The sequence below is a fragment of the Juglans microcarpa x Juglans regia genome, chromosome 5D (genome assembly GCF_004785595.1).
Source record: "Juglans microcarpa x Juglans regia isolate MS1-56 chromosome 5D, Jm3101_v1.0, whole genome shotgun sequence".
Lineage (NCBI taxonomy): Eukaryota > Viridiplantae > Streptophyta > Magnoliopsida > Fagales > Juglandaceae > Juglans > Juglans microcarpa x Juglans regia.
Window position 1 is genome coordinate 2,575,944 of NC_054602.1, and position 24,044 is coordinate 2,599,987.

The 24,044-nt window shown below is 34.3% G+C and overlaps 3 protein-coding genes across 5 annotated transcripts; 2 read left to right on the forward strand and 1 right to left on the reverse strand.

Moving 5' to 3' along the window:
- The first annotated feature begins 5,827 nt into the window (after positions 1-5,827).
- Positions 5,828-8,523, forward strand: LOC121266561 (probable L-type lectin-domain containing receptor kinase S.5). Its single transcript, XM_041170431.1, has one exon. The coding sequence runs from the start codon at positions 6,035-6,037 to the stop codon at positions 8,009-8,011; it is 1,977 nt and encodes a 658-aa protein (XP_041026365.1). The 5' UTR covers positions 5,828-6,034; the 3' UTR covers positions 8,012-8,523.
- A 2,785-nt stretch (positions 8,524-11,308) lies between these two features.
- LOC121265311 lies at positions 11,309-15,541 on the forward strand. Of its 2 annotated transcripts, none has more exons than XM_041168890.1 (2): positions 11,309-11,494; positions 13,794-15,541. In XM_041168890.1, exon 2 carries the CDS (start codon positions 13,907-13,909, stop codon positions 15,389-15,391), a length of 1,485 nt encoding a protein of 494 aa, XP_041024824.1. In that variant the 5' UTR covers positions 11,309-11,494; positions 13,794-13,906; the 3' UTR covers positions 15,392-15,541. The 2 variants fall into 2 exon arrangements, with proteins under 2 accessions (XP_041024824.1, XP_041024823.1); XM_041168889.1 differs by having other exon boundaries at positions 13,863-15,541.
- A 759-nt stretch (positions 15,542-16,300) lies between these two features.
- LOC121265312 (nudix hydrolase 23, chloroplastic) lies at positions 16,301-22,322 on the reverse strand. 2 transcript variants are annotated; one of them, XM_041168891.1, is made up of 9 exons: positions 21,704-22,322; positions 20,822-20,953; positions 19,917-19,993; positions 19,600-19,735; positions 19,367-19,510; positions 19,209-19,267; positions 18,518-18,585; positions 18,318-18,351; positions 16,301-16,702 (listed from the first exon to the last, which is right to left on the reverse strand). In XM_041168891.1, the coding sequence occupies exons 1-7, from the start codon at positions 21,974-21,976 to the stop codon at positions 18,525-18,527; spliced, it is 882 nt and encodes a 293-aa protein (XP_041024825.1). In that variant the 5' UTR covers positions 21,977-22,322; the 3' UTR covers positions 16,301-16,702; positions 18,318-18,351; positions 18,518-18,524. The 2 variants fall into 2 exon arrangements, with proteins under 2 accessions (XP_041024825.1, XP_041024826.1); XM_041168892.1 differs by having other exon boundaries at positions 19,367-19,507; positions 21,704-22,317.
- Positions 22,323-24,044: the final 1,722 nt, after the last annotated feature.

Genomic DNA, 24,044 nt, shown 5'->3' on the forward strand with positions numbered 1-24,044 from the left:
TATGGTAACTCTAATAAAATTGTGTTTGGTTGTTGAACCAAACTCAACTTTTCTCAAACTAATAATTGATGAGATCATCCACTATTTTTTCAACTTCCCATAAAAAAGTTAAACTCGTCTCAACCTCCTTCATATATTTTAACCTAAAGAAGTTAAATTCATCCTTATAGAACTCATAAAATATTATTATTCACAACTCAACTCAACTCTTCACAAACTTAATTAGTTTAAAACATTCATATTTTCTAAAAAGTGCTGGGTTAAGGCTGTGTTTGGTATTTCACTACTATTTATTATTATTCATAAATTATTTATTATTATTTTATTATTATTCACAAATCATCTAATTACTTCAACGTGCAAACGTAATTAAGTATTTATCACAAACATTTAAATATGTGCTAATATTTTTTTGTCGGCCCAATTACAACCAGTTGTCATTCTGGGCCAATAAAATGGGTTGAAATCCTAGCCCATTGGTATGAGTGTGACCCTAGGCGTAGCAAGTTGCTCGGATGGTGGGGACGAGCGTAGCGATTTATTTTGGCCCAATTCAACCGGTTATTATGAAATAACCACAAATATCCCTTTCTTCCTACTATGTGTAAGCAGCCAAAGTCACCGGTCTTCTTCAGGATATGACACTCATATTTGCTCCAAGTATCGAACTTATCTATAAAACGTATAAAATATGGTACAAATGTGTAAAAATTTCCCCAAAAAAAAAAAAAAAAAAAAAGAGAAAAACTCTATTGGCTAATATTATCCAATATAATTTCTTCAAATTGTTAAAATAATCAAATATGTGTAAAAAATATTGGCAAACATATTGAATAATAACGAGGTATGATTTTCAACGAAACCCGCCAATAATTTGAGAGATGGGACAATAGAATGCTCAATATCTATAAGAAAAATTATATTTATAGTTTTATGATATGCAAATCCTGCACATGACTTTCTCTGAAAAAAATAGATAAATTTAAGATCTACATAAAAAAAATATATATATTTTTTTAACGAGGACTCCACTTTTTTTAAAAGAGAGTAAGGTGAGGTTTAATTGGATAGTGAGTTGAGATGAAAATTGAAAGTTGATTAAAATATTGTTAGAATATTATTTTTTAATTAATATTATTATTGCTTTAAGATTTGAAAATGTTGAATTGTTTATTATATTTTGTTTAAAAATTTATGAAAGTTGTAATGATTAGATGAGATGAAATGAGATATATTGAGATCAACTTTGAATATAAAGGGATGAAACTTGTTCATTTTAAAAGAGTATCTAACATTACTCGTAGTAGTAGCCTAATAATAATTTATCTATTGTACATGAGGATACATATACTAATTATTGCGGCATTGATACGCATCAATCTTTTTTTATCTTTGGTTCTCATAACACCTACCTAGTTGGAGGCCGTGTGTGCAGCTAGCTTTGTCTTTAATTTATGAAAGAAATATATCACGTCATCGAAATAGTTAAAGTTTTACATAATTAAGCTTAAAGGACCGCATACATACATACATACATATAATAGTACAATATGTCACATCCTCCATAAATTATAACTACATTATACAGTTGTGAGCTAAGGCTAATGTAAATCGTGGACATAGTGTTGATATTAAGATATATATATATATATATATATATATATGTATGTATGTATATACACACAGAGGCTTGGCTTTGTTCCATTCATTTCTGAACTTTGAAAGGAAAGGACGGGGGGCTTTGAGAATTCAGCCTAGCTATATTCTTCCTATTCTTTGCTAGACGATAAGACGTTGGTCATCATCTCTACTCTGGGTGAGAGCAACTCGTCTTGGGATCAAGCAGTTGTATAATCTTGCATGCGCGCTGCTTCTTTCTCCATGAAACATCGATCAGAAACTCCCTTTCTCCTTTTCATAACGATAAGGGTAAGCTTCATTGCTCCAGCCGGGCTGTTGCCGCCGCTTACTAAGCGCTGGTTGTACCCCGGCTGGGCTGCTAGCTGCTTAAACCAGCCTGCAAAAGTTCTGTAAGCAACAATCCATGCTTAACTTACGAGATAATATATATGAAAGTACATAAAGGTTATGGATTGCTTGTTTGTGGAGAGAGAATCTGTTGCATCAGTCCAACCTGAGACGGGTCGCTCTCACCTGGAGTGGCAGTGACTTAAGGTATAACTTGATCTCGCCGAAATCCGGTTTTGTATGATAGGTAAAATCCAATCTTGTTTCCAAGAGTTTTTTGCCTCTGCTTTCTAACTGGTATTTTTTTAATTATTATTTTAGACTCCGATTCATTTATTTGTAATAATCTTGGTATAAGAGTCATATATATGTGGCTACTGGCTCCTCCCTCCTCCCTCATCCATTTTCTCTCTAGTTGTTTTTTTTTTTTTTTTTTCGTTTGTAATAGGACAAAATATAGACATGTTATTCTCCAGAGCCAAGCAACCACCACGCACCCCATTGCAAGAATCTTGTTGAATAGAGCGGCGCGTGAGCTACATGCGCAGCCCAAAGTAAGCGCTTGACATCCACGCGCCACCACAAGGAGAGCTCTATCGTCGTCACATGCGACTTTTCTGAGACCATGGTCATCAGTTTCTTCAAACCTGACGTTCCGCCGTACTTCCAGGATAGCGCGTGTCTCGGGCCACCACAGTCTCGATGTTTACATTTTTTATTTCCTTTAAGGTTGAAAATATATATTTACAGCTTTCCAAGTTGTAAATCACTATTTTCCTATGTATCTTTTACGTTTTCTGTTATTTCTTTTGTTTTATATTAAATAATATAAAAATGCATAGTTTTTTAGATTTTTGTACATAGAGTGTGTCATCTCCTCCGTCTTAAACAGAATGTGGAGTTATTTAATTCTGTCTTAGGACAAAATGTGAGGTTTGTTAAATCTGTCTTGGAATAGAGTGCTATCTCTCATACGATTTGTTTGTAGAGAGTTACAACAATGGACTAGACTTGAAGATCTTTAAAAGTAGTAATTGTCTTATATTCTGTATGTGTCGAAGTTCTAATGTCTCTTTATAAATTAATAGAGTTTGTTCTATCTTCAAAAATATATATATATATAAATATATATATATATATATATGTTTAATCTCAAACTCGCATATATTTATCCACCAATGAAATATGCGAGTTTGAGATTAAACCGTAATATCACCTACAATTAACCTCAAGGGTGGATTGGACAGGGATGGTTTTATCCATTACCGTTGTCTGATTACGGACTCCTAGCTATGAATACATAGAAATCCATGCATGGATGGTTTTTTATATCAATTTGAGAGGGAATTGGAACTTAGAAGATACCTAATTGGTTTTCTGGCCTCAATTTACGGAGAGACAAGTGGGCGGAGTGCAGGCCGTAGAGCGAGCGAGCGAGCTTTATGTGTTATTAACCTCTCCACATGAAGCTTCAGCAGGCTGCATGTGGAGACTCTGGTAGTCATGTAATAGTATTAAATCGCCCAATATAATAATTATAATCGTATTCTTTTTAGTTGCATGTGGCGCCGTTGATGTCGCACGTTTGACAAATATTAAATGCATACATTAATATTCTTTTATCTTACATATATACTCACTATGTAAGATATAGTACATTTATCACTATTGAATGATCATTGATAATAAATCATATGCCACATCTTACATATATAATGAGATAATATTGTTGTGTATATAATTTTCCTTTCAAATTCATCAGTACTTACCGTGCATCTTGACGTTCCCAACGTAACCAACAGTACCGTGAGTCACCCATCGAGACGGACCGCTAGCTAGCTCCGGGCACCATCACATGCAAGCTAACCTCTCATTCTCCATTAATTCAAAGCTGCCTCGATCCAATTACTGGGTTCTTTACTCGCTGTGATGCCTGGAGTACTAAGATGTGCAATTTCGCCTTGACATGACATGGTATATATGTGCTTTTCATCCCCTTAATGGAAATATCAAGAACAAGGCATGGGATAACAGGAAAAAAGAAAAACAAACGTTATAACTTAACCAGGATAATACCATCTTGCTTTACTAATTTCTTTGTGTGTTTTTCTTGTTGCTTTTAGAGTTGTGTACGTTTGGCATATTGCACTTCCCTTAATTGATCAGTTTCTATTTGTTTATCGAACAATGCAACTTTATGGACCAATTTTAGTCCATAAATATGTCCATTCTGCTCTCAATTTACATGTGATTAAGACGTTCATGTCCTTATTAGTGACACTGACTAGCGTTAAATCATTTCCGTGCATGCTAGGCATAAAAGTAGCTCAACAAAGCCTTTTTGCGCGCCTTTTATGCTAAACTGAAATATAAGAATTATGTAAATATTATCTACAGAAAGCGTACAAAAATAAAATAAAATTAGAGGATCTTTGAAAATGTTAACCACTCAGATCTGGCAAGTGATCATGATATTATTAGTGGAAACCATAATTTACAAATGGATAGTCCAAGACTATTCTAACAATATCATTTTTGTCCTTAACTGACCTTTTGGGTTGGATGAGGATCACGTACAGTACAACCACTGCTGTTTGTTAGTCCTTGATTGATGGCGCGCGGCTAACTTGCAAGCATGCATTGATCACCCTCCTGTTAATTTCGGCGAAGTTTCTTAGAACAAGACCCGCCCTATAATATCTGTCGCTAATTGGTACTTTTCTCTTCTCTTTTGTTTGCATACGCTCTGGTTTCTCGCACATGATCGTGTGCAAATTATTCCAATTGAATAGCACAAGATATATCACCATCCAAAGAAGACTTGGCTTTTGGGAATACTGACTCGTAATCGATCTGTCCATTCTCCCATTAATCTAGAAGCAGGATCATATTCAACGGTCTTGAACTATAGGCGATTTAATTGAGGCATCCGGAGTCTTTAGGCAAAATTTTCAAAATTCTTAAAAAAATTAATTTTCAAGTGTTTTGTTTTTTTTGTTTTTTTTATCAGTTAAATTATGTAAAAATTATTTTTTTTCCCTCTCCAAATCTTTCTTTTTATAACTTCCCCCTCAAATTAGAATTATTTCTAGTTCCGCCCCCCGTCTGGAGGGGTGTGTATATATATATATATATATATATATATATATATATATATATTGATATGGATTAGAATTCAAATGGACAGAAAATTTTAGCTGGCCGTTCTTCTTCGTATTTTGTCATATTATAGTGCTCCCCTTTCAAATTAATGTAATGATAAGTTGGATCGACAATGATATTAATATAATTTTCCTAGTTGATTCCGTCAGACCAGACGATCGACAACTATGACCAATCACAAAGTTCCCACGTAACCTAATTACTGTCTTTTTAGTTGTTTTTATATGTAAATATAATAATTCATAGTGGGCAGTTATAATATAACACAAGCCCACATATGTTGAGAGGAAAAAACAAATAAATAAAAAAGAAAGAACAGGACTTGTTCTTCTTGGACTTTCTGGAAATCTGAGCTCTATTTTATCCAAAAAAAAAGGTTATAATATTCATAATGAAGATTAATTATTTTTAATAGAAAAGATTATATCAAAGATGAAGCTAGCTAGGTTCCAATATTAATTATTGAACATTAATATTAAATAGTCAAAAAAATTATACTGCCATTAATAAATATTGTACAATTTTTTATTTTATTTTATTTCTCTTACTTTGAAACGCTTCATGTATTTTTGCTGTTGGAATTTATTTTTTTTCAAATTTTCCGTACAGTAAACCCTCAAAGAAAGGACTAAAAATACTTGTTCCCATGCCACCATCCTGTAAGGAAAAAAAAAAAAAAAAAAAAAAAAGAAGAAGAAGATACGCCGCCGCCGTTGAATAGAAATATTATATTCGAATTGCACAAATTACTGGGAATCTTCGGTTTCTCTGTTTAGAATGTCTTCCATAAAATACCAGATTTTGCTTTCGTTTTTCTGATCAATCCGTACGTGTCTAACCTTGGCAGAAATTGCAAAACCACAACCGATCTGTCAAGAGCTAAGACCAGTCTGTATTGATTTCCATGGGTAGAAAGAAGTTTTCTCAGGTAGTAGAGTCCCTTTTTCTAGCAATCCTCCTGTGTGGAGCTCTTACACAAGTAGGGTGCTTTAATTTTTCAAGCTTTCCTGTTCAAACCGACAAAGAACTCATTCTGAGCAAACACTCACGTCTTTTCTTTGATGCTATCCAAGTTACACCTGATGTTTTGGGAGAGAATCTCGCAAATTTTTCCGGACGTGTCTTTTACAAGAAGCCATTCAGATTGTGGAGCAAGAGCAAAGGTGTCACGGCATCTTTCAACACCACGTTTGTGCTTAGAATAAATCCAGTGACATCTCCAGGCGGTGAAGGCTTGGCCTTTATATTAACTGCAGATACCACTCTTCCAGAGGCCAGCCAAGGGCAATGGCTTGGGATCGTAAACGCGAGTACAAATGGATCATCTCAAGCTGAAGTGGTAGCCATTGAATTTGACACCAGAAAGAGCTATCCAGAAGATCTCGATGAAAACCACGTTGGCTTGGATGTGAACAGCATCTACTCGATCAAACAAGTATCTTTAACGGGCTTTGGAGTCGATCTTTCTTCAAATTCTGATGTAAGGGCACGGGTTGAGTATGATGGCAAAACCAAATCCGTCGTTGTTTCCATCAGTAATGCGACGGGAGAGCTCAAGCCAGTAATTTCTCTGCCTCTTAATCTCTCTGACCATCTTCCAGAGAGGGTTTCTGTGGGGTTCTCTGCTTCAACAGGTATTTACACTGAACTGAACTGCATAAGATCATGGGAATTCTCAGTGGAAGATATTGGCGATGAAAATCCGGAGCGGTTATGGATCTGGATCACAGTTCCGGCAGTAGTACTGGTCTTGATTGGGATTTTGGTTTACTTGTATTTGCAAAGAAAACGCCGAGAGCGACCAGAAGATGCATATCCAAGGATCGAAGACCAGATCGAAGGGTCCTCTGTGGGTCCACGGAAATTCAAACTGAAAGATCTGAGAAAAGCAACAGGCAACTTCAACCCGAGAAACAAGCTCGGAAAAGGAGGCTTTGGAACAGTCTACAAGGGATTCTTGGCAAATAAGCTGGAGGTAGCTGTCAAGAGAGTCTCAAAGGATTCAAGTCAAGGTAAGCAAGAATTTATAGCAGAAGTCACAACCATCGGTAGCCTCCATCACAAAAATCTTGTGAAATTGATTGGATGGTGCTATGAAAGGCGTGAGCTCCTCCTTGTGTACGAGTTCATGCCAAATGGTAGCCTGGACAAGTTCATATATGGCGATGAGAATTTAGGCATGGAGGAACAAAATCTCAGCTGGGAGAAAAGGCACATCATAATATATGGGGTAGCTCAAGCGCTGGATTATCTTCATAATGGATGTGCAAAGAGAGTACTGCATCGCGACATAAAAGCCAGCAACATCATGTTAGACTCGGACTTCAATGCAAGGCTGGGAGATTTCGGACTCGCACGCACCGTTCAACAAAGCGGAAAAACTCACCACACAACAAAAGAAATTGCAGGAACGCCGGGTTATATGGCTCCAGAAACTTTTCTTGTTGGTAGAGCAACTGTTGAAACAGATATCTATGCATTTGGTGTTCTTGTCCTAGAAGTTGTCTGTGGAAGAAAGCCTGGAAAACAGAATGAGGACAACGATTACAACAACGGCATCGTGTATTGGCTATGGGAACTTCACAGGAGAGAAGGGATCCTTGATGCAGTTGATCCCAGATTGGACGGGAAATTTGACGAGGAAGGAATGAAGCGGATGCTTGTACTGGGGTTGGCTTGCTGCCATCCAAATCCACATCACAGACCCTCCATGAAAACAGTCTTGCAGGTAATCATAGGGGAAGCGCCTCTGCCACCGGTGCCTAATGAAAGACCTGCTTTTGTGTGGCCTGCCATGCCCCCATCATTCAAACAGGACGCGGATGATGTCTCTCTTATTGGAAGCCAACTCAGTCCATTCACACAACTCGCTGGGAGATGAATCGTGCCAAGCTTTAGACTCGCTAAACTCCTTTCAACAATCTCCACAAACTCATTGCCATTCATCACCTGGCATGCCTCAATGGCCGCCATAATACATCTCCCTTTCCTGCTCAGACTTATCCTGAATTTCTGGAATCCCCTTGTTCTCTACTATGAAGGCACTATCATCCAACGAACACCCACCCTGCCCCCTCTGTTATTTCCGTCTTGTAAATAAGTTGCCGAGTTTTCATGTAAGAAAAACAAGGTCATAGTAGGTCAATTTGATGTTCGATTCTGAATGCAATGACCCTGTCGTTTTACTATAGGAAACGACAAAATGGCCGAGTATATATGATGATTGTGCGTGTGGGGTTGATGCTGATTCTGCATTTGGTTGTGTATTATTGAGTGAGTGGGTGAAGATCGTACGTGTAGATTGGATGAGTACGAGTGCATGCCATGCATACAAAAACATTACTGCTGTTATAATGTAATAGTAACGAATGAAAACATCATTTACAGATCTTATTAGATCTGTTGGAGAAATATTTTAGCATCAAAATTAGTAAATCCATATATTGACGCGATTGGTATAGTATGCTAGGTTATAAAGAGAAAAAGTTGTTTTGCTAGTTATCAAGTGGTGCAAGTGTATATTCTAGAAAGTGGGCTTTGGATATTATTTCCGATAGAGCATTGGCATTAGATTAGCCAAATACCTTTTCATCTTTAAATTTAACAAATATCATCCATATTTACTCCACATTGAATTAGCTAAATTGTTTTCATTCAAAATATAAGTTACAGTAAATCCATTCTTCTCTTCAAATATGAAAATAACTATAGCAAGTTTAAAAGTATTTTTTGAGATTATTATATTATAAATATGAGATTTTTATTCTTATGAGATTTTACCATCTATATACATATGAGATTATTATATTATAGATTGTTGGATTATGAAAATGAAAATGAATATGTTTGTTGGAAGTTATTTAAGATTATGAAAATAAAATAAAAAATTAATTAAAAAATATATAAATAAGAAAAAAAATAATATTTTATTATTATAGAGAGTGTGATGACTAATCTAATGTAGACTTTAAATTTTGAATGATTAGATAAAAATGAAAAAGCTACATATTAGTTAAAATTTAAAGAATAGGATGGTCAATCCAATGTTAATGCTCCAGCATCCTCAATAGATTAGCTAAAAGTTAAATTCATTGAGGATTGAGCTATTAGAACATAAAATGACATCATAATGGATTAGCTAAATTCCAAATAGCTACTGTCATTTCCAAAATAATTTTTAAATTTGAAAGTAACTATTCATATATCAAATACATTTTACATCAATTATTTCTCTGTCCCTTTTAAATGACAATTAAAAAAATATTATTAGAATATGATTACTAATTAATATATAATATTATGAATAGTAAAATATGATAAAATAAAATAAATTCATAATTAAAAAAATAAAAATATTTTTGAAATTATTAACTACTCATTACTATATAATCAATAAATAGATAATCTAATGTGAAGATTTGATGTGAATAACCAAAGTCAAATTCATCTTATATTATTTTATTTTCATATAATGAAAAAATAGTTATTCTAATGTGGAGATTTATGTAAATAGAATAGTCAGAAGTTAAATTCATCTTATATTCATAAAAAATATATTTTAACTTTAACTAATTCATTGAAAGTGTTGTTAAAGCATTAGCATTGGCTTCATCAAAATCATATTCAAAATTTGATAAAAAGTACATGTTTTCCATAAGTTCAAAACCTCTCTATCCATAATCCCACTTTGGATTAGCCATTGGATTCATCAAAATATAATATAATATTATTTTTTTAATAATAATATTTTTAATTTTTTTTCATATTTTACAATTACACTAACCATATAATAATTTAATTTAATATTTAAATTATTGTTTCCCAATTAATTTTTTTTCTCAACCTAATTACCCAACAAACACATTTCATAAACTAATTTTCAAACTCAAACTAATAGTCTCCTATATTTTGTAATAAAATAATAAGATAAACTAATAGTGAGTGTTCAAATATAAAAATGAAACTAAATTTCCTAACTCAAAGCTTGAATTTTGAGTTTTACCAAATTCAATACCAGCGTCTTAACTCTAAATCCATTTAAATTTTAGACTTCTCTTCATTTTATAGAATCCGCTGCCAGTACTCTTAGTGGGCCTTATAAGTGGGGGGTCTATAACCTGCATCAACCTCTTCTCATCTGTTGTTCATATTAACAAATTTCAATCGACGAGTTCAATCTCAAAGAAATGCTTTCTTTTAATGGACATTCTAAATTTTCACCTCCCCAAATCACACTCGGCAAGAAGGTAGAAATTTATTGAGTTTCACATTCAGGTAGCATAGAGGCAATTGACTCTAACAAATTCTATTTTACAGTAGAATTAAATCGTTCAGATCTCGTTTGTTTTCACATTAAGATTAAAATTAAAAAATAAATAAAATATTATTAAAATATATTTTTTAATATTATTTTTATTTTGATATTTAAAAAAATTAAATTGTTAATTTTATTTTGAGTAAAAATTTAGAAAAATTATAATAATTAGATGAGAGCATCATCATTGGTTTAGTCAAATTCATCTTCAAAAGTTAGCTAATATCACATTTTTTTTGTATTTGTCTACTCTATTTAAATTCAATCTCTACATTAGATTATCCATTCACTTTCAATATAATAATAAAATATTATTATTTTAATATTTTTTATTTAATTTATTTTTATAACATTTTGTAGCTCTACCAATTAAATGTTAATAATAATTATATTTTAATTAAATTAATATTAAAAAATCATATTTTCAAAAGTCATTTAATGCTAATAATAAAAAATATTTGATTAAATTCATCTAAATTTCTATCTAAGTTTCTTAATTACAAACCAAATAGTATTTTTATTTGGAATGAGAAACTAATATTTTAATATTTATTTGGAGTGAAAAATTAGTATTTTAATATTTATTAAATTAATTGTAACTCTTCATCTTTAGCGAACCACTATAACAAAAAACTAAATTATTTTAGATTTGTCCAAACTAATATGGAATGTTTTTTATATCAATTATATAAATTTTAGTCAACTTTTTTATTTGGTCAAGTTAATGAAAATGTTTTAAAATAAAAAAAAAAAAAAAATTGAAAAAAATTGCGAAAACTAACTAATTTTAATATAATTTTTTACAATGACTTGGCTAGAAAGTCAAGCAACAGGTACAATAAATTAAAGATGCTCGTCACCAAGGACGTTGTCGAGTTAGTTGCGAAATTGTCCCCAAAAAAAAAAAAAATCACAGAGAGGAAAATACTTCTGCAAATCGACGGTGCATCCCTGCCAGCTTGCTCGCCGGGAGCCTCGCCCTCGCTCCCTCTCCCTCTCTCGGCAACAGACTCGCTGCTCCCTCAGCAGCTCATAGATAATTCCACACAGGTACGTTATCCTATGCTTTTAAATTTGCTAGGCAGATGCCATGTGTCTCTTTTTATTCATCTCATCAACGACAGTATCTATGAGATTATTGTTAGTTAATTATCTGCGAATTAATCATCCGAAGAGAAGATTGTATCTAAATCTAAGAGGGAGAGCATCCACATCCAAGTAAATATTTTTATTTTTATTTTTTAACTTTCGCTTAAATTTTATTCATCTTTTCAAAATCTCTAACATCTCCTTCTATTTTTTTTTTTTTATCAATTTTATTAAAATAATATTTCTCTATTCTTTTTTCTCTCCCTTACCTTTACAATATTAACTACTTACTCTTTTATATTTTTCCTCTGTTTTGAACTATTATATCTTGTTTATTTTCACAACTCCTCTCAAGTCTCATATCATCTTATATAATTTATTACAATTTTTTCAAAATTTCACACAAAATAATATAAACAATTCAATTTTTTTTTAAATCCTAACACAAAAATAACATTAAAAAATTATATTCTAATAATATTTTATTTAACTTTTAACTTTAATTTTAACTCATCTCATTTCATCTGTAAAAACAAATGAGACTTTACTCTCTAGCAAATATTTTAAACAAAAATTTAAATTATTTTTCTGCAGATACAATAATATTTTTAGAAATAATATAACTATTTAATAATATTTTCTAATAATATTTTCAAAATTATTACTTTTTTTAGAATAATATAACTATTTAATAATATTTTCTAATAATATTTTCAAAATTATTACTTTTTTAAGAATAATACAACTTGTTCAATTTTATAATAGTAATATTTTGTAACGGTTAATTTTTAGAAATTAAGTGTGAAATTTAAACATATAATTAACGAAATAAGAAAATTAGAAATATATAATTATTAGGGAATGGAAATCGTGCATAGCACTGAAATGTGTGTTTGTTAATAAAAATCAGTTAAATGTTTAGTAAAAATGACTATTTAATATTATTTAAAAATATAATCTCTTTTCTCATCATCCTCTCATCTCATGATCCTCTCATCTCATGATGTGACATTAGATGATAAGTTCATAAGTGCAATATAATAAATAGTCTCCAATCATCTAATACCATATCATAAGATGATGAGAGGATAATGAGAATTAAGATAATGAGTAGAATTACTTAACTAGTTTTGAAGAAAGAGTAGAAATGAAAAATATATCTAAATATATTATTAAATTCGAAATAAAAAATCAAAAGAATTATTTATGTCTCTCTTAGTTACACGGATGAGATGAGATGAAAAATCTGTGAATAGAAATAAGATAATTTGTGAATAATAGTAAAATGTTTCGAGTTAAGATTTTTATAAAATTTTGGAAAACGAGAAAACAAAAACTGACTACAAAAATTACAAAGTTAAAAGATAGTTAGAATATAATTTTTTAATATAATTTTTGTTTTAAAATTTGATAAAGTTGAATTATTTTTTATATTTTGTTTGGAAATTTAGAAAAGTTATAATAATTGGATAAAAAAATTAAAATTTTGAAATTAAAAAATATTTATGTTTGAATAGTAGTTGAATATTAAGATGAGATGAAATGTGATGAAATAATTTTAAAAGTTTGCGAAACCAAATCAGGACTTATGCCGGCTATAGGTGATCTCCAAATTGCACCAATCCTAAAATCAAAAGTTCGTATGACGTGTCGGATGTACCAACTTTCCTTCACTTTTCTTATTCTTTTACTAAAATTTGGCTAAGGAGCAAGTATAAGGAAGCGGAGGTGGATCCTTTCAAGGATGTAAAAGGCATCTGATTTTGTTTTTGTTTTTCTGTATTTTTCAAAGTTTATTTTTATTTCTTTTATTATTATTATTATTATTATTATGTTTTAGTAACAATTGTGATTGGTTCACGTGCAAAGGTAATTTAAAAACTTTATGTATAGTTATTTTTACATATTTTTTATAAAATAATTTTTTTTTATTAATGTAATTGGCCTTATGCTTTACTAATGTAATTAGTTGTATCATTTTTTTAATATAAAATAACTTTTTAGTCAATTACATTAGCAGAATGTCTAAGAAGTATGCAAAATTGATTGTATATGATAGATCTCAAGCCAATTTCTTTCATTTGTGTTCACGCGAACGCTTTTATTTAAAGGATTTTCTTTTCTTATTCAACACTTGAAATGAGGTCTTGGTCCTCCCAAAGTGAGCGTACGCTTTGGTCTTTGAGATTTGTTTGGCCCTTTCCCCATTTTTAATGGATCGAAGAGCTAATAGAATAATTTTCTTTTCTTTTTTTATCAGTAATTACATATTTTACTAATGCTTGAAAAACTAACCGCAATCTGGAACGGATTACCAAACATCTCTCAGTTGTGAGCGTGTAAAGAGAGAGAGAGAGAGAGATCTTGAAGGAGATGGATCTCAAACATTTCAGTCACTGGCATCCATTGATCTTCATAGAAGAAGTGAAAAATGAAGGTAAGAAGGATATTATCTGCTCGGGATGTAATGAACCGATATTGGGTCCCGCCTACAAATGCTCTGAATGCAATTTCCTTCTGCATCAATCGTGCACGCAGCTACCTCGCGAGATACAACATCCCTTGCATCCAAACGATGCCCTTATCCTCCAAGCACCTTCGGCGAGTAGTCGTTGTGATGCTTGCCGGAGATTTTGCAGCAGATACTTCTATTATCGTTGTGACTGGTGCAATTTCGATCTTGACATTAAGTGTGCCTCTCGTTGGCAAATTTGTCCTGACAAATGTCATCAACACGCATTCGTCCCCATTTTGAACCAAATCCAATTCGCCTGTGAAGCTTGTGGCGTGGAACGCAAGGATATTGCCTACCTATGCAACATATGTCGACTCTTGGTTCACTATGAATGTACTGAATTCCCTCGTACCATAAAAATTACAGGACATGATCACTCGCTCACTCTAACTTATTCTCTTCATCAAGTCAAGGAGGACCACAACATATTCTGTAAACTTTGTTACAAAAAGGTGAACATAAAGTATGCAGCTTATTATTGTCAAAGATGCAGTTATCTTGCCCACTTGAACTGTGCAACTGACACTTTGTTTGAAGATAGAATCGCGGACTACTCGATTACTGCAGATTTCAACTCGTTCTCGAACAATTCCAATGATTTTGTCAACCTAAGAGATGGTGAAGGAGCTAGAGAGATGCAACATTTCAGTCATCATCACAGCTTGAACTTCAATGAAGAGGAGCTCAAGGATGATGAGCTTTGTGAGGGATGCATGCAATTAATCTCGGCACCATTTTACAGTTGCCAACCATGTAAGTTCTTTATCCATAAAAGATGTACTGAGTTACCCAAAAAGAAGCGACACCTACTCCATCGGCATGTGCTCACCCTTCACTCACAGGCACCTTCCATTGATGGCATGTTCTATTGTAATGCTTGCAAGCATTATCGCCATGGCTTTACCTACAGATGTGATGAATGTCAGTACAACCTTGACGTTCAGTGTAGTTCAATGCCAGAATGCCTTAAACATGAAGGTCACGAACACCCCCTCTTCCTCGCTATAAATTCTGATGAAGAATGCAATGCTTGTGATTATAATGATGCCCACCGCGTATTTGTATGCACGGATTGCAGCTTCACTTTGGGTTTTAAATGTGCAACTCTTCCGCTCGAAGTTGTACATAAATACGATATGCATCCCTCAAGCTCACCTACACTGCTGAAGATGACTCTGGAGAATATTATTGTCAAATTTGTGAAGAAGAAAGAGATCCAAATCACTGGTTCTATTACTGTGAAGATTGTGACTTTGCTGTTCATCCCCACTGCGTTCTTGGAGAATACCCGTATATTAAATTTGGAAGCAGTTATACAAATGAACAACACCCACATCCTCTAACTATTGTGCAAAGGAGTAAATACTTCCCTCCGTGTGACGCGTGTGATTTACATTTCGATGGCGTGGCCATAGAATGCACTCAATGCAAATTCAACATTCACCCATGGGATGATTGTTTGTGGAACCTTACTCAAGAAACAGTTAAGTAACCTTTGAGTGGTCATTGGAGAATGCCAGACAGATAGATATCTTCTTGTTGTTGGTAACTTGGTTGTACCAGTTAGAATATCTGTGCTCCTGCATGTCTTGTCGTAGATATGTAAAGATAGTGTTTTTTCCGATCACACGTGTTCGAAAATTTGAAGTAGACTTCGATTACGAACAGGATACAAGGTTTAAATATGCGACTTTTACATTGGCTTCTGGCTTTTGAACCATCTATCCTTCACCCTAAGTAAATGTTTTATCATGGACACATTTTTAAGTAAATGTATAACAGAAGATTTGATACCACTTAAAATGTGTTATACCAACGTATGCGATTGGAGAAGATAAAATCTAAAATAACGAGTATCATGGTTTCGAACATATAGGATTTATTATGCATTAATAAGGGTATCCCTTGACGTGAGCTCATTAATCCATCACCCTTTAAACGATTTTCAAATGTTGTTTTCAAATGTTGTTCCTGCAATCAGACAGAGAGACCCAAAGGGGTCTAAAGACTAAATTTGGTTGGATCGTCAGGAACAAGGTAACGACCACCGGATTCAAATTCACACAGCTAGAACAGAGTGATAAACGAATTCACTCAAGACTTGAGAGGTCAAACGCAACCCAACCAGACCCCAGCAAAAATCCACTCCCCGAAGAACAAAAATTGACCGACTCATTTGTAAAATATCAGGAGGAAAATAACAGTTTAATGTACTTATCAAAAAATAAAAATAAATAACAGTTTAATGTTGCTGTAAAACATTCCATTCATTACTTACCCAGAAAAGGAGTATATTCCAATTTTCTCTTCGAATTTCCATTGGAGGCTATTCCAATAATAATTTGAATCTTCCCCCGGAAACACAAGGCAATCAGCCAGCTCAATCACATAGATTTGCGTTCTCTCAGAAATATCCTGAATTTTCACCACCTCAAATTGCGACACAGATGTGGTACAAAGAGTAGAAGGGGGTTCTGGGTCTGTTTCTGAATTCGGATGAGATGCACCGATTTCAGAGTATCCGAAGAAACAGTGGTGGCTCTATGGGATTTTTGGTAGAAACATTTCCCAACTTGATCAATATGTTCAATTGCTCTTGGTTCCCATTTTCAACTAACCTGGCGGGGCAACCTTTTCTGCTAACTTATCTGGTCCTGCAACCGGCAAAACATCAAATCACAGAAGTCCAGACAGATGAAAGATTGATTATAGGAGAATTGCCAAAAAAAAAAAAAAAAATGAAATGAAGAAAAACAATTTCCACAGCAAGGCATATTGAATAAACTCTGATATTAATTGTAATATCTACAGTGAGGTAAAATAACAGTTTGATGCTGCTGTAAAACATTCAAATCATGACCTATAACTTATCTTGATGGCCCTCATGCAACCTCAATGAAACATTAATCTTAAATTTTTTACGTTCATTCCTTTTTTCATCTCATTTTTCTAGAGAAGTACTAAAGCTACAAAGAAATTTCATAAAAGTTAATTCACAAACTGACTTGACTTGATGTGATATATTAAATCTATTTTACAATAATGTAACCTTATAATTTAACATACCATATCAAATCACGTCAGTTTGTAGATTTACATCAAGTCACGTTAGGCCGGTTGGGGTGTTTCTCTTCATTTTACACCTGCGAATTACAAGCTGCCACGTAGGCATTGCAGCAAAATACATCTTACACTCGCGCGCAGGTGAAAAACTTCTTTCCCCACTTGCACGATCATGATCAAAACTCAAGGGAATTAATATATGATGAAGGGGAAAAAAGGAGTTTCGGCACTAAATTCATCAACCAAAGGCCATTTTTAAGAAAGAACTAACAGCAGGTGTAACAAAGGTAATTAAAATATTGCTCAAGCTTTTCATCAGCTTCAACTGGCAGAGTTTAAACTGGGTTTCAAGTTTGTTTGTTTAGCAAGACAGCCACAGAAGCATCGCTTGTAATCTTTTCACACATTCCTAAACAGTCCAAGCTAATCTCAGCTCAAACTGATAATAGCCATGCTAAGCATGCATGATTGGCATCAATTAGAGTTGAACCCAAGCTTCAACAAGCAAGCAAAACAGTTCTGACGAATCTATTGAGGTAAGACAACTAACTAAGCATTTGAACAAATTTACACCCCAAAGTGCACTCAAGAATAAACAAATAAACAAATATGCACAATATGCCAATATATCACAATATTCAGTCCTGAGAGCGAGCACAATTTGGCTCTCATGGTTAGTGATTTCTTGGAGAATGGGAGTGTTGGGGCAGTCTTTCTGTAGCAGTGACAGTGATTGCGCTCTACTTGATCTTGCTCGCCTTGCCAAGAAGATTCCGGTAATTCTCTGAATAAAATCTACAGATGAAGATGGCCTGTGTTGAAGGAGATGAAATCAATGCAAAGAATCTGTCGAAGGAGATGAAATCTGAAGATGAAGATGGCCTTTGTTGAAGGAGACGAAGATGGGTTCGAGGGAGAGCTTCGGGGAGAAGAGGGAAGAGAGACGGGAGAAGAGGGAAGAGGGAAGAGAGAGGATGTGATTCTACCGTAATTTTAATAAGTCTACTACATGTTACAATTTTACTGGCAGGTGTAAAAGGGAAATCGACACCCGACCGGTTTGAAGTTTTTCCTTAAAAAATAATTTTTGACAAGATATTGAGACCGTCATCATCGTGTATCACCCAAATCGTTCAGAGAGAACCTTGAAAAAATAAATCTTATATTTTGGGTAGGAAAGTGCAATGTATCATAATTTTTGGTTACCTTGTTAAATGCAAGACTCTCTTAACGCCTCCACCTGCAAATTCATTATAAAGAACACATTGATGCATTAGTCAATGACCTCAACCATCAGTCATGACTTACAGGAAGCAATGTCTAGAAACTAAAAGCATTTCAAATCCAGCTGTTGAATATGTTATGTTCATTTGTTTTTCCACTTCATGAAATCACAAGGGGCTCACCGTCTTGTCAGCATTGAAGATGGTAATCAAGAGTAAAGGCATGAATATCAGAAGGACTTGTGCCAGGCCTGAGAACATCCATTAGCAAAGAATCATATTCCAGTAAAATAACTTGGGAGAGAGGGAAGGGGTTGGAAAAAATGTGATCAGCAATCATGTAAAATATATAAAACATCATTCAAGACCTTGACCTGAATTCATATACATTAGTTTAAACTATTTTAGTGGTTGGTGTGTAGGAAGAAATGATATATCACAGATACTAGGTTATTTCCATTGCCACTATAAGAAGCGATTGTACAACCCTATTTATAAGGACTGAGGAAGCAAGCAAAACAGCTCTGCTCCTAACCCTTATGGATATGACTAGAGCTGTTTCTGGGAGCGTGAAATCTTTACTTCAACAATGTAATGTTTCTGTTCTGCCCATCAGCTGCCAAAGGCAGAGAGAAAATGCAACTAAAAATGGATAGGGAGAGCCTTAAACTTGATTTTAAACAAAGAAGATCCCATGATAATGCTCAGTATAGGCATGATCTAATAGCACATAAATGAGTTGCATTTTATGTTTCACTTCACCAAACATATATCATTATAACATTATCTTTGGGACCATATTATGCAGTTAATAAGGTATGAGAGTTAATAATTTCCAAAATCTAGACGTCTCCCCACTATAAGATGAACATACCTCTTGTTGATTGTACCATAGTGGAACTTTGGTTTTCCAGTCTTGACATCTTGAATATACTGCAGCCAAAAGATGAATGTGACCCACAACATAGAATTCATGTCTATACGGAATCTGACAACGATGATACAGTTTTATGGTTCAAAACTGATCCATACCAAATTCAAGGTTACAAACATCGATGAAAATGCCAAGGAATTAAAAGGTATATCATCAAGGGCAAAAAGCTGACATTCGGATGATTCTGGACCTGGTGAGAACTGCAGTTTCTTGAGCTTTGCTAAGAAGATTATGTAAGTCTGCTAAAAACCAGGCATAATGAATTATGCAAGCATGTTCAGCAAGTGGACAGAAAAGAAAAATGAAGTAGATAAAAAAGTTTCTCTCTCACTTGGCCAATAAGAGGAATATCCAGTTGGGCAAAAGGAGAAAGCACTTCCACTTCAGCATTTGCTTCTTCCCAGGTTTCCCTGATTGCCCCTTCTGCACCAGACTCCCCAATTTCCATGTAACCAGCTGGAAGAGTCCTATTAAAAAACACCCAATCACCACATTAAGATTATGGTGAATTAAAAACAATACTTGAAGCAACCTTCATCAGAACCAAAAAATAAAAGTGCAGGAGCCCCAATTGTGTTTTGCATATTTTTTTTCTTTCATTCAGGAAATGATTGTGAAGAAGAAGAAAAAATATGTTTACATAAATACCAAAGACCATAAGATGGTTGAATCTTCCGCTTGCAAAGTAGGACCTTATTGTCATGCTCAATGAGGCAGCCCACGACCTACAAGTATCGATTTGACCAATTATTAAGCAAAATGAACCCGTATTGAGAAGAAGGTAATTTAGTTTTTACATTTGTAGCACAAATAAAAATAACGCCAAACAGATGACAAATGCATTAGCAGCTAAACTTTGCCAACCAAAAATTCCATGCATACTTAAGCAGTTCTTATTCCAATTTCAAACTCAACTATCAGTGGTCTTTTTATTTTTCACATCAGTTAAACTGATATTAAGGAAAATAGAAAATTAGACCCTGGATTTTCATGAAATAAAAGTCAATACCTTAATTCCAAAAAAGAAAAAAAAAAAAAAAAAACCCAAAGAACGACTTCCTCAGTTCCTCCCATTTTTATAATTGGCCATTACGTCATATTTCTGTAAAAAATCTTAGATGAAGCATTGCCGGGTAAGCAACTTACCTCGTGATAGAGACACACGGCATGCAACCAAGTAGTGATCAACACGTGGGTATGGGGTGGAGGAGAGGGTTCTCCCCTCCCCTCCCTCCTGCTCTAGGTCCCTCCACCTTGCACAGTGGTGGCATGGGATGGAAGGGGGACCACTCCCCTGGTCCTATGGGAGGGCAAGGGGTGGAGAGGAGAGGGTTCCCCATCTACCCTGGCATTATGGAGGTGACGCAGACGCAGTGTGGAGAGAGGAACCCTCACCTCCACCGCATACGATGAGGATGCGAGGTGGAGGAGTGCAATGGGGGTGCAGGGTGGGTGAGGGGGCTGCCACCCTACACTGTTTATTTCTATATTTTGACTTGCACAAATCGAAAGAAAATTCCATCCCCATACAAACCATATTCGTAGAGTATTACCATTTTTGGGTTCTGATAGGCAATTTTCCCACAAACTGTGCAGATAGCTCTCATCTTCTCCTCTCCATCAGGTATCTCATGCTTTGTTGGGCCACCACACCACTGACAGAAGTTGATCTTGCGAACATTTCCCTGCATAATTCAAACAAATAGAATGAGAATGGTAGAGAATAACTATCTGAAAGGGAATTCAATAGACATATTGCGAGAAAATTTTGAGGTTTTGGTTTTTCATATTTTGAGAACTTTTACAGCACAGCTTTCATAGAAAAGCTTAATATATCTGTAGATGATGTGTCAAAGAAGAAAAATGAAAATTTTGATAGTTTGGCCACAGAACTGTGTCCTAAGTTCAAGAGTAAAAAGGAAAAACTCGCACCTAGAAACACACCCGCAATCATCAGACATTGAAGACTATGCCATCGAGAACTAACCAGGAAAGTTCCTACCAACGAGCAAAAGAATTTCAATTCTTACCTCCATCTCCCTCTATCAAAGTTAAGGAGAGATCAAGACCGAGCCGCCTTTTTTCTACATGCATGAGATTTTTACTCCCCATACATGCTATCAAAATGAGACAAAACCATATAACTTAACCACGAATATTCGACTTCATCACCAATCCTTCTTTCTCTTTATACAGAAATCCAAAAAAATAAACCAACAAACATTGCATCAAAATATTCGACAGTGGAAACAGAAAAACGAAAGAAACTGATCATGTACATCAATAAAAAGAATCATAATGGTACTCAATCTCTCTAACCACAAATTTCTCATTCCCGATAAGACTCAAAGCCAATAAAATCAACGAGCACGGAGAAAACAAAAACTCAATCGAGCCCGTCAAATAGAAAGAAAAGTGCTACCAGAAAAACTCACTGCTGAAGGCTGAACTGCGATCGATGAAGCGGAACCGCCATCTGGGTTTGACTCGGAACGAGCTGAGGGCGCATGAAATGGCCGCAGACAACGAGTCCCGCGAGCTGGAAACTTGGGCAAAAACGAAGAATTTGTGCCGGTTACTCTTCTTGAAGATGAAGAATACGATAATGGTTTAGTGGAGACGGAAATGAAGGAGAGCCCGCCACTGCAACGGGGTTTCCAAACTAACCCAGATGCACAAGATCCCAGTATCTGTGTAGCTTTGAGCATATTATTCTATCTCCCCAGAAAATTTCTCCAAAGATTGAACCGAAAAATAGAACAGAGAGAAGAGAAAAAAAAAAAAAAAAGATCCGGAGCGTTGAGAACGATGCTGGGTTTGGATAGTGGTATACGAATCTACGATACTCCTAAACCGATGCTCCACATAAAATTGATGATAAATTGATAATACAGAGGAATTGGAATCCCGTGTTAACTCTCAGACAACCCTGGACGAGTTATTGTGTCCCCTGTGTGTGTGTGTGTGTGAAGTTTGAACGGACTGGTTCTCTGTCTGAATGATTGGTTGAAAGATTTTGATCTCAAGAAAAATTGGATGAGAAAGAATGATTTGATCTGATCTTCACACCCAATTTGATTTAGGTAACCCTGGTGACCCTATCAAGTCCTTCCACTTCAGCATACATAATCGGCGCCTATACATTATAATTTAATTGGTAAATTGCTGGAAAATTGATTGTACGAATTTCTTTCTTAAAAAATTGAAATCACAAAAATATTGCTTACAATGCCGCAAGTCTCTCTATGAGATGATTTTGAAACCTATATCAATCCTATACGTGTAGAGACGACAAGGTCCAGCGGGCCGGTAATATCTTGGATATTGAAACTGAAAGCCCAACAGATGACACCCAGAAATTGGATTGCTTAATGTGGCCGGTAAGTTTAGCCCAAATGAAATAAAGCTAACGGAACCGCCTAACGCATACTGATCTACTACCTACGCACAATATTCAAACCAAGACGGGAGGTAAAATAATTGGAGAGAATTAAAGTACATTAACATATATATATATATATATGGAACTTATTAATTAATGTAGCTAATTAGAATTAAAGTAAATCATGAATCCCCGCCGGCCGGGGACATGATCATACTAAGAAAGAAAGTTGCCTTTTTTTGCGTTCGTGCGGGACCAAATTAATTAGTTGATGTGATAACCACGAGCGAGCCAAAAGGGAAATATTCTCACCGTCGAACCACCAAATTAATTAAGATCATGTTCCAACTAGATTCCATTTATTGTTCTCTTAATCATTATGGTTTACCCCTTTCAATTCTAATTAATTAGTTAAAGCCGGCTGGCCAACTCATGCATGATCGCGTAGTACTTAATTTCTATAAAATTGTCTTTTTTTTTTCTTTTTTTTTTTAAAGTAGTGTTACAAACTTATTTAAGCTGATATACATGAAAAAATCTATTATTTTTTTTAAATAACGGACTCCATATTTTATTTTTCAAAATGAACGTGCAAAATTTGTATATCTAGCTAAAACTATATATAGTATTACCTATTAATAAATGATCATGTGCTAATTACCAACTTTAAAAAAATGGAAATTAAGTAGAAGATCTCAAGTTGTGATCATGCAACCTAAAAAGATAGTGGTAGGTCATAAAATTATGCAAGCACGATATCTTACAGGTCGACAAGACCCTTTATTTTTTAACCTTTTCTTTCCATATTGTTAATTATATATAGGTATTCATATATAATATTTTCATTTTTAAGTATTTAATTAATATAATATCCTTAATCAGACATATGTAATCCAATCTAACAAACACGTAATAGGTTGTCACTATATATAACAAATTATTAAAGACAAAATCATCAAATTAAAGACTACTGACAATCCTAAGATTTTAGCTCAATCCAGTCAAAGCCAAACCTCTTTATAATTTTTTTTTTTTTTTTTAAAGTAAACCTCTTTATAGTTAAAAAATATAGGGCAAATGCGGAATTTCGCCAATATATTTTTTGATGACAATATATAGTATTTTCTTTTTGATAACAATGGTAAGGTTTGTTATTATATATTAATGGGTAAAATTAATTTAAACAGGATTCTATGGGTGACCACGTTGCATGATTCTTGGCAGTTATGCTGACACGTTATGACTCTCGCGGGTCACCGTTACATTATTGACCGGTTCTATCGGTCAACAATGAAGCGATATAGGCGTCGAAAGGCTAGTTCGAATGGACAGATGTCAGTGCATGTTACTGCACCCTGGGGTCCTGAACAAACACGCCCGACATGAACTCTGGA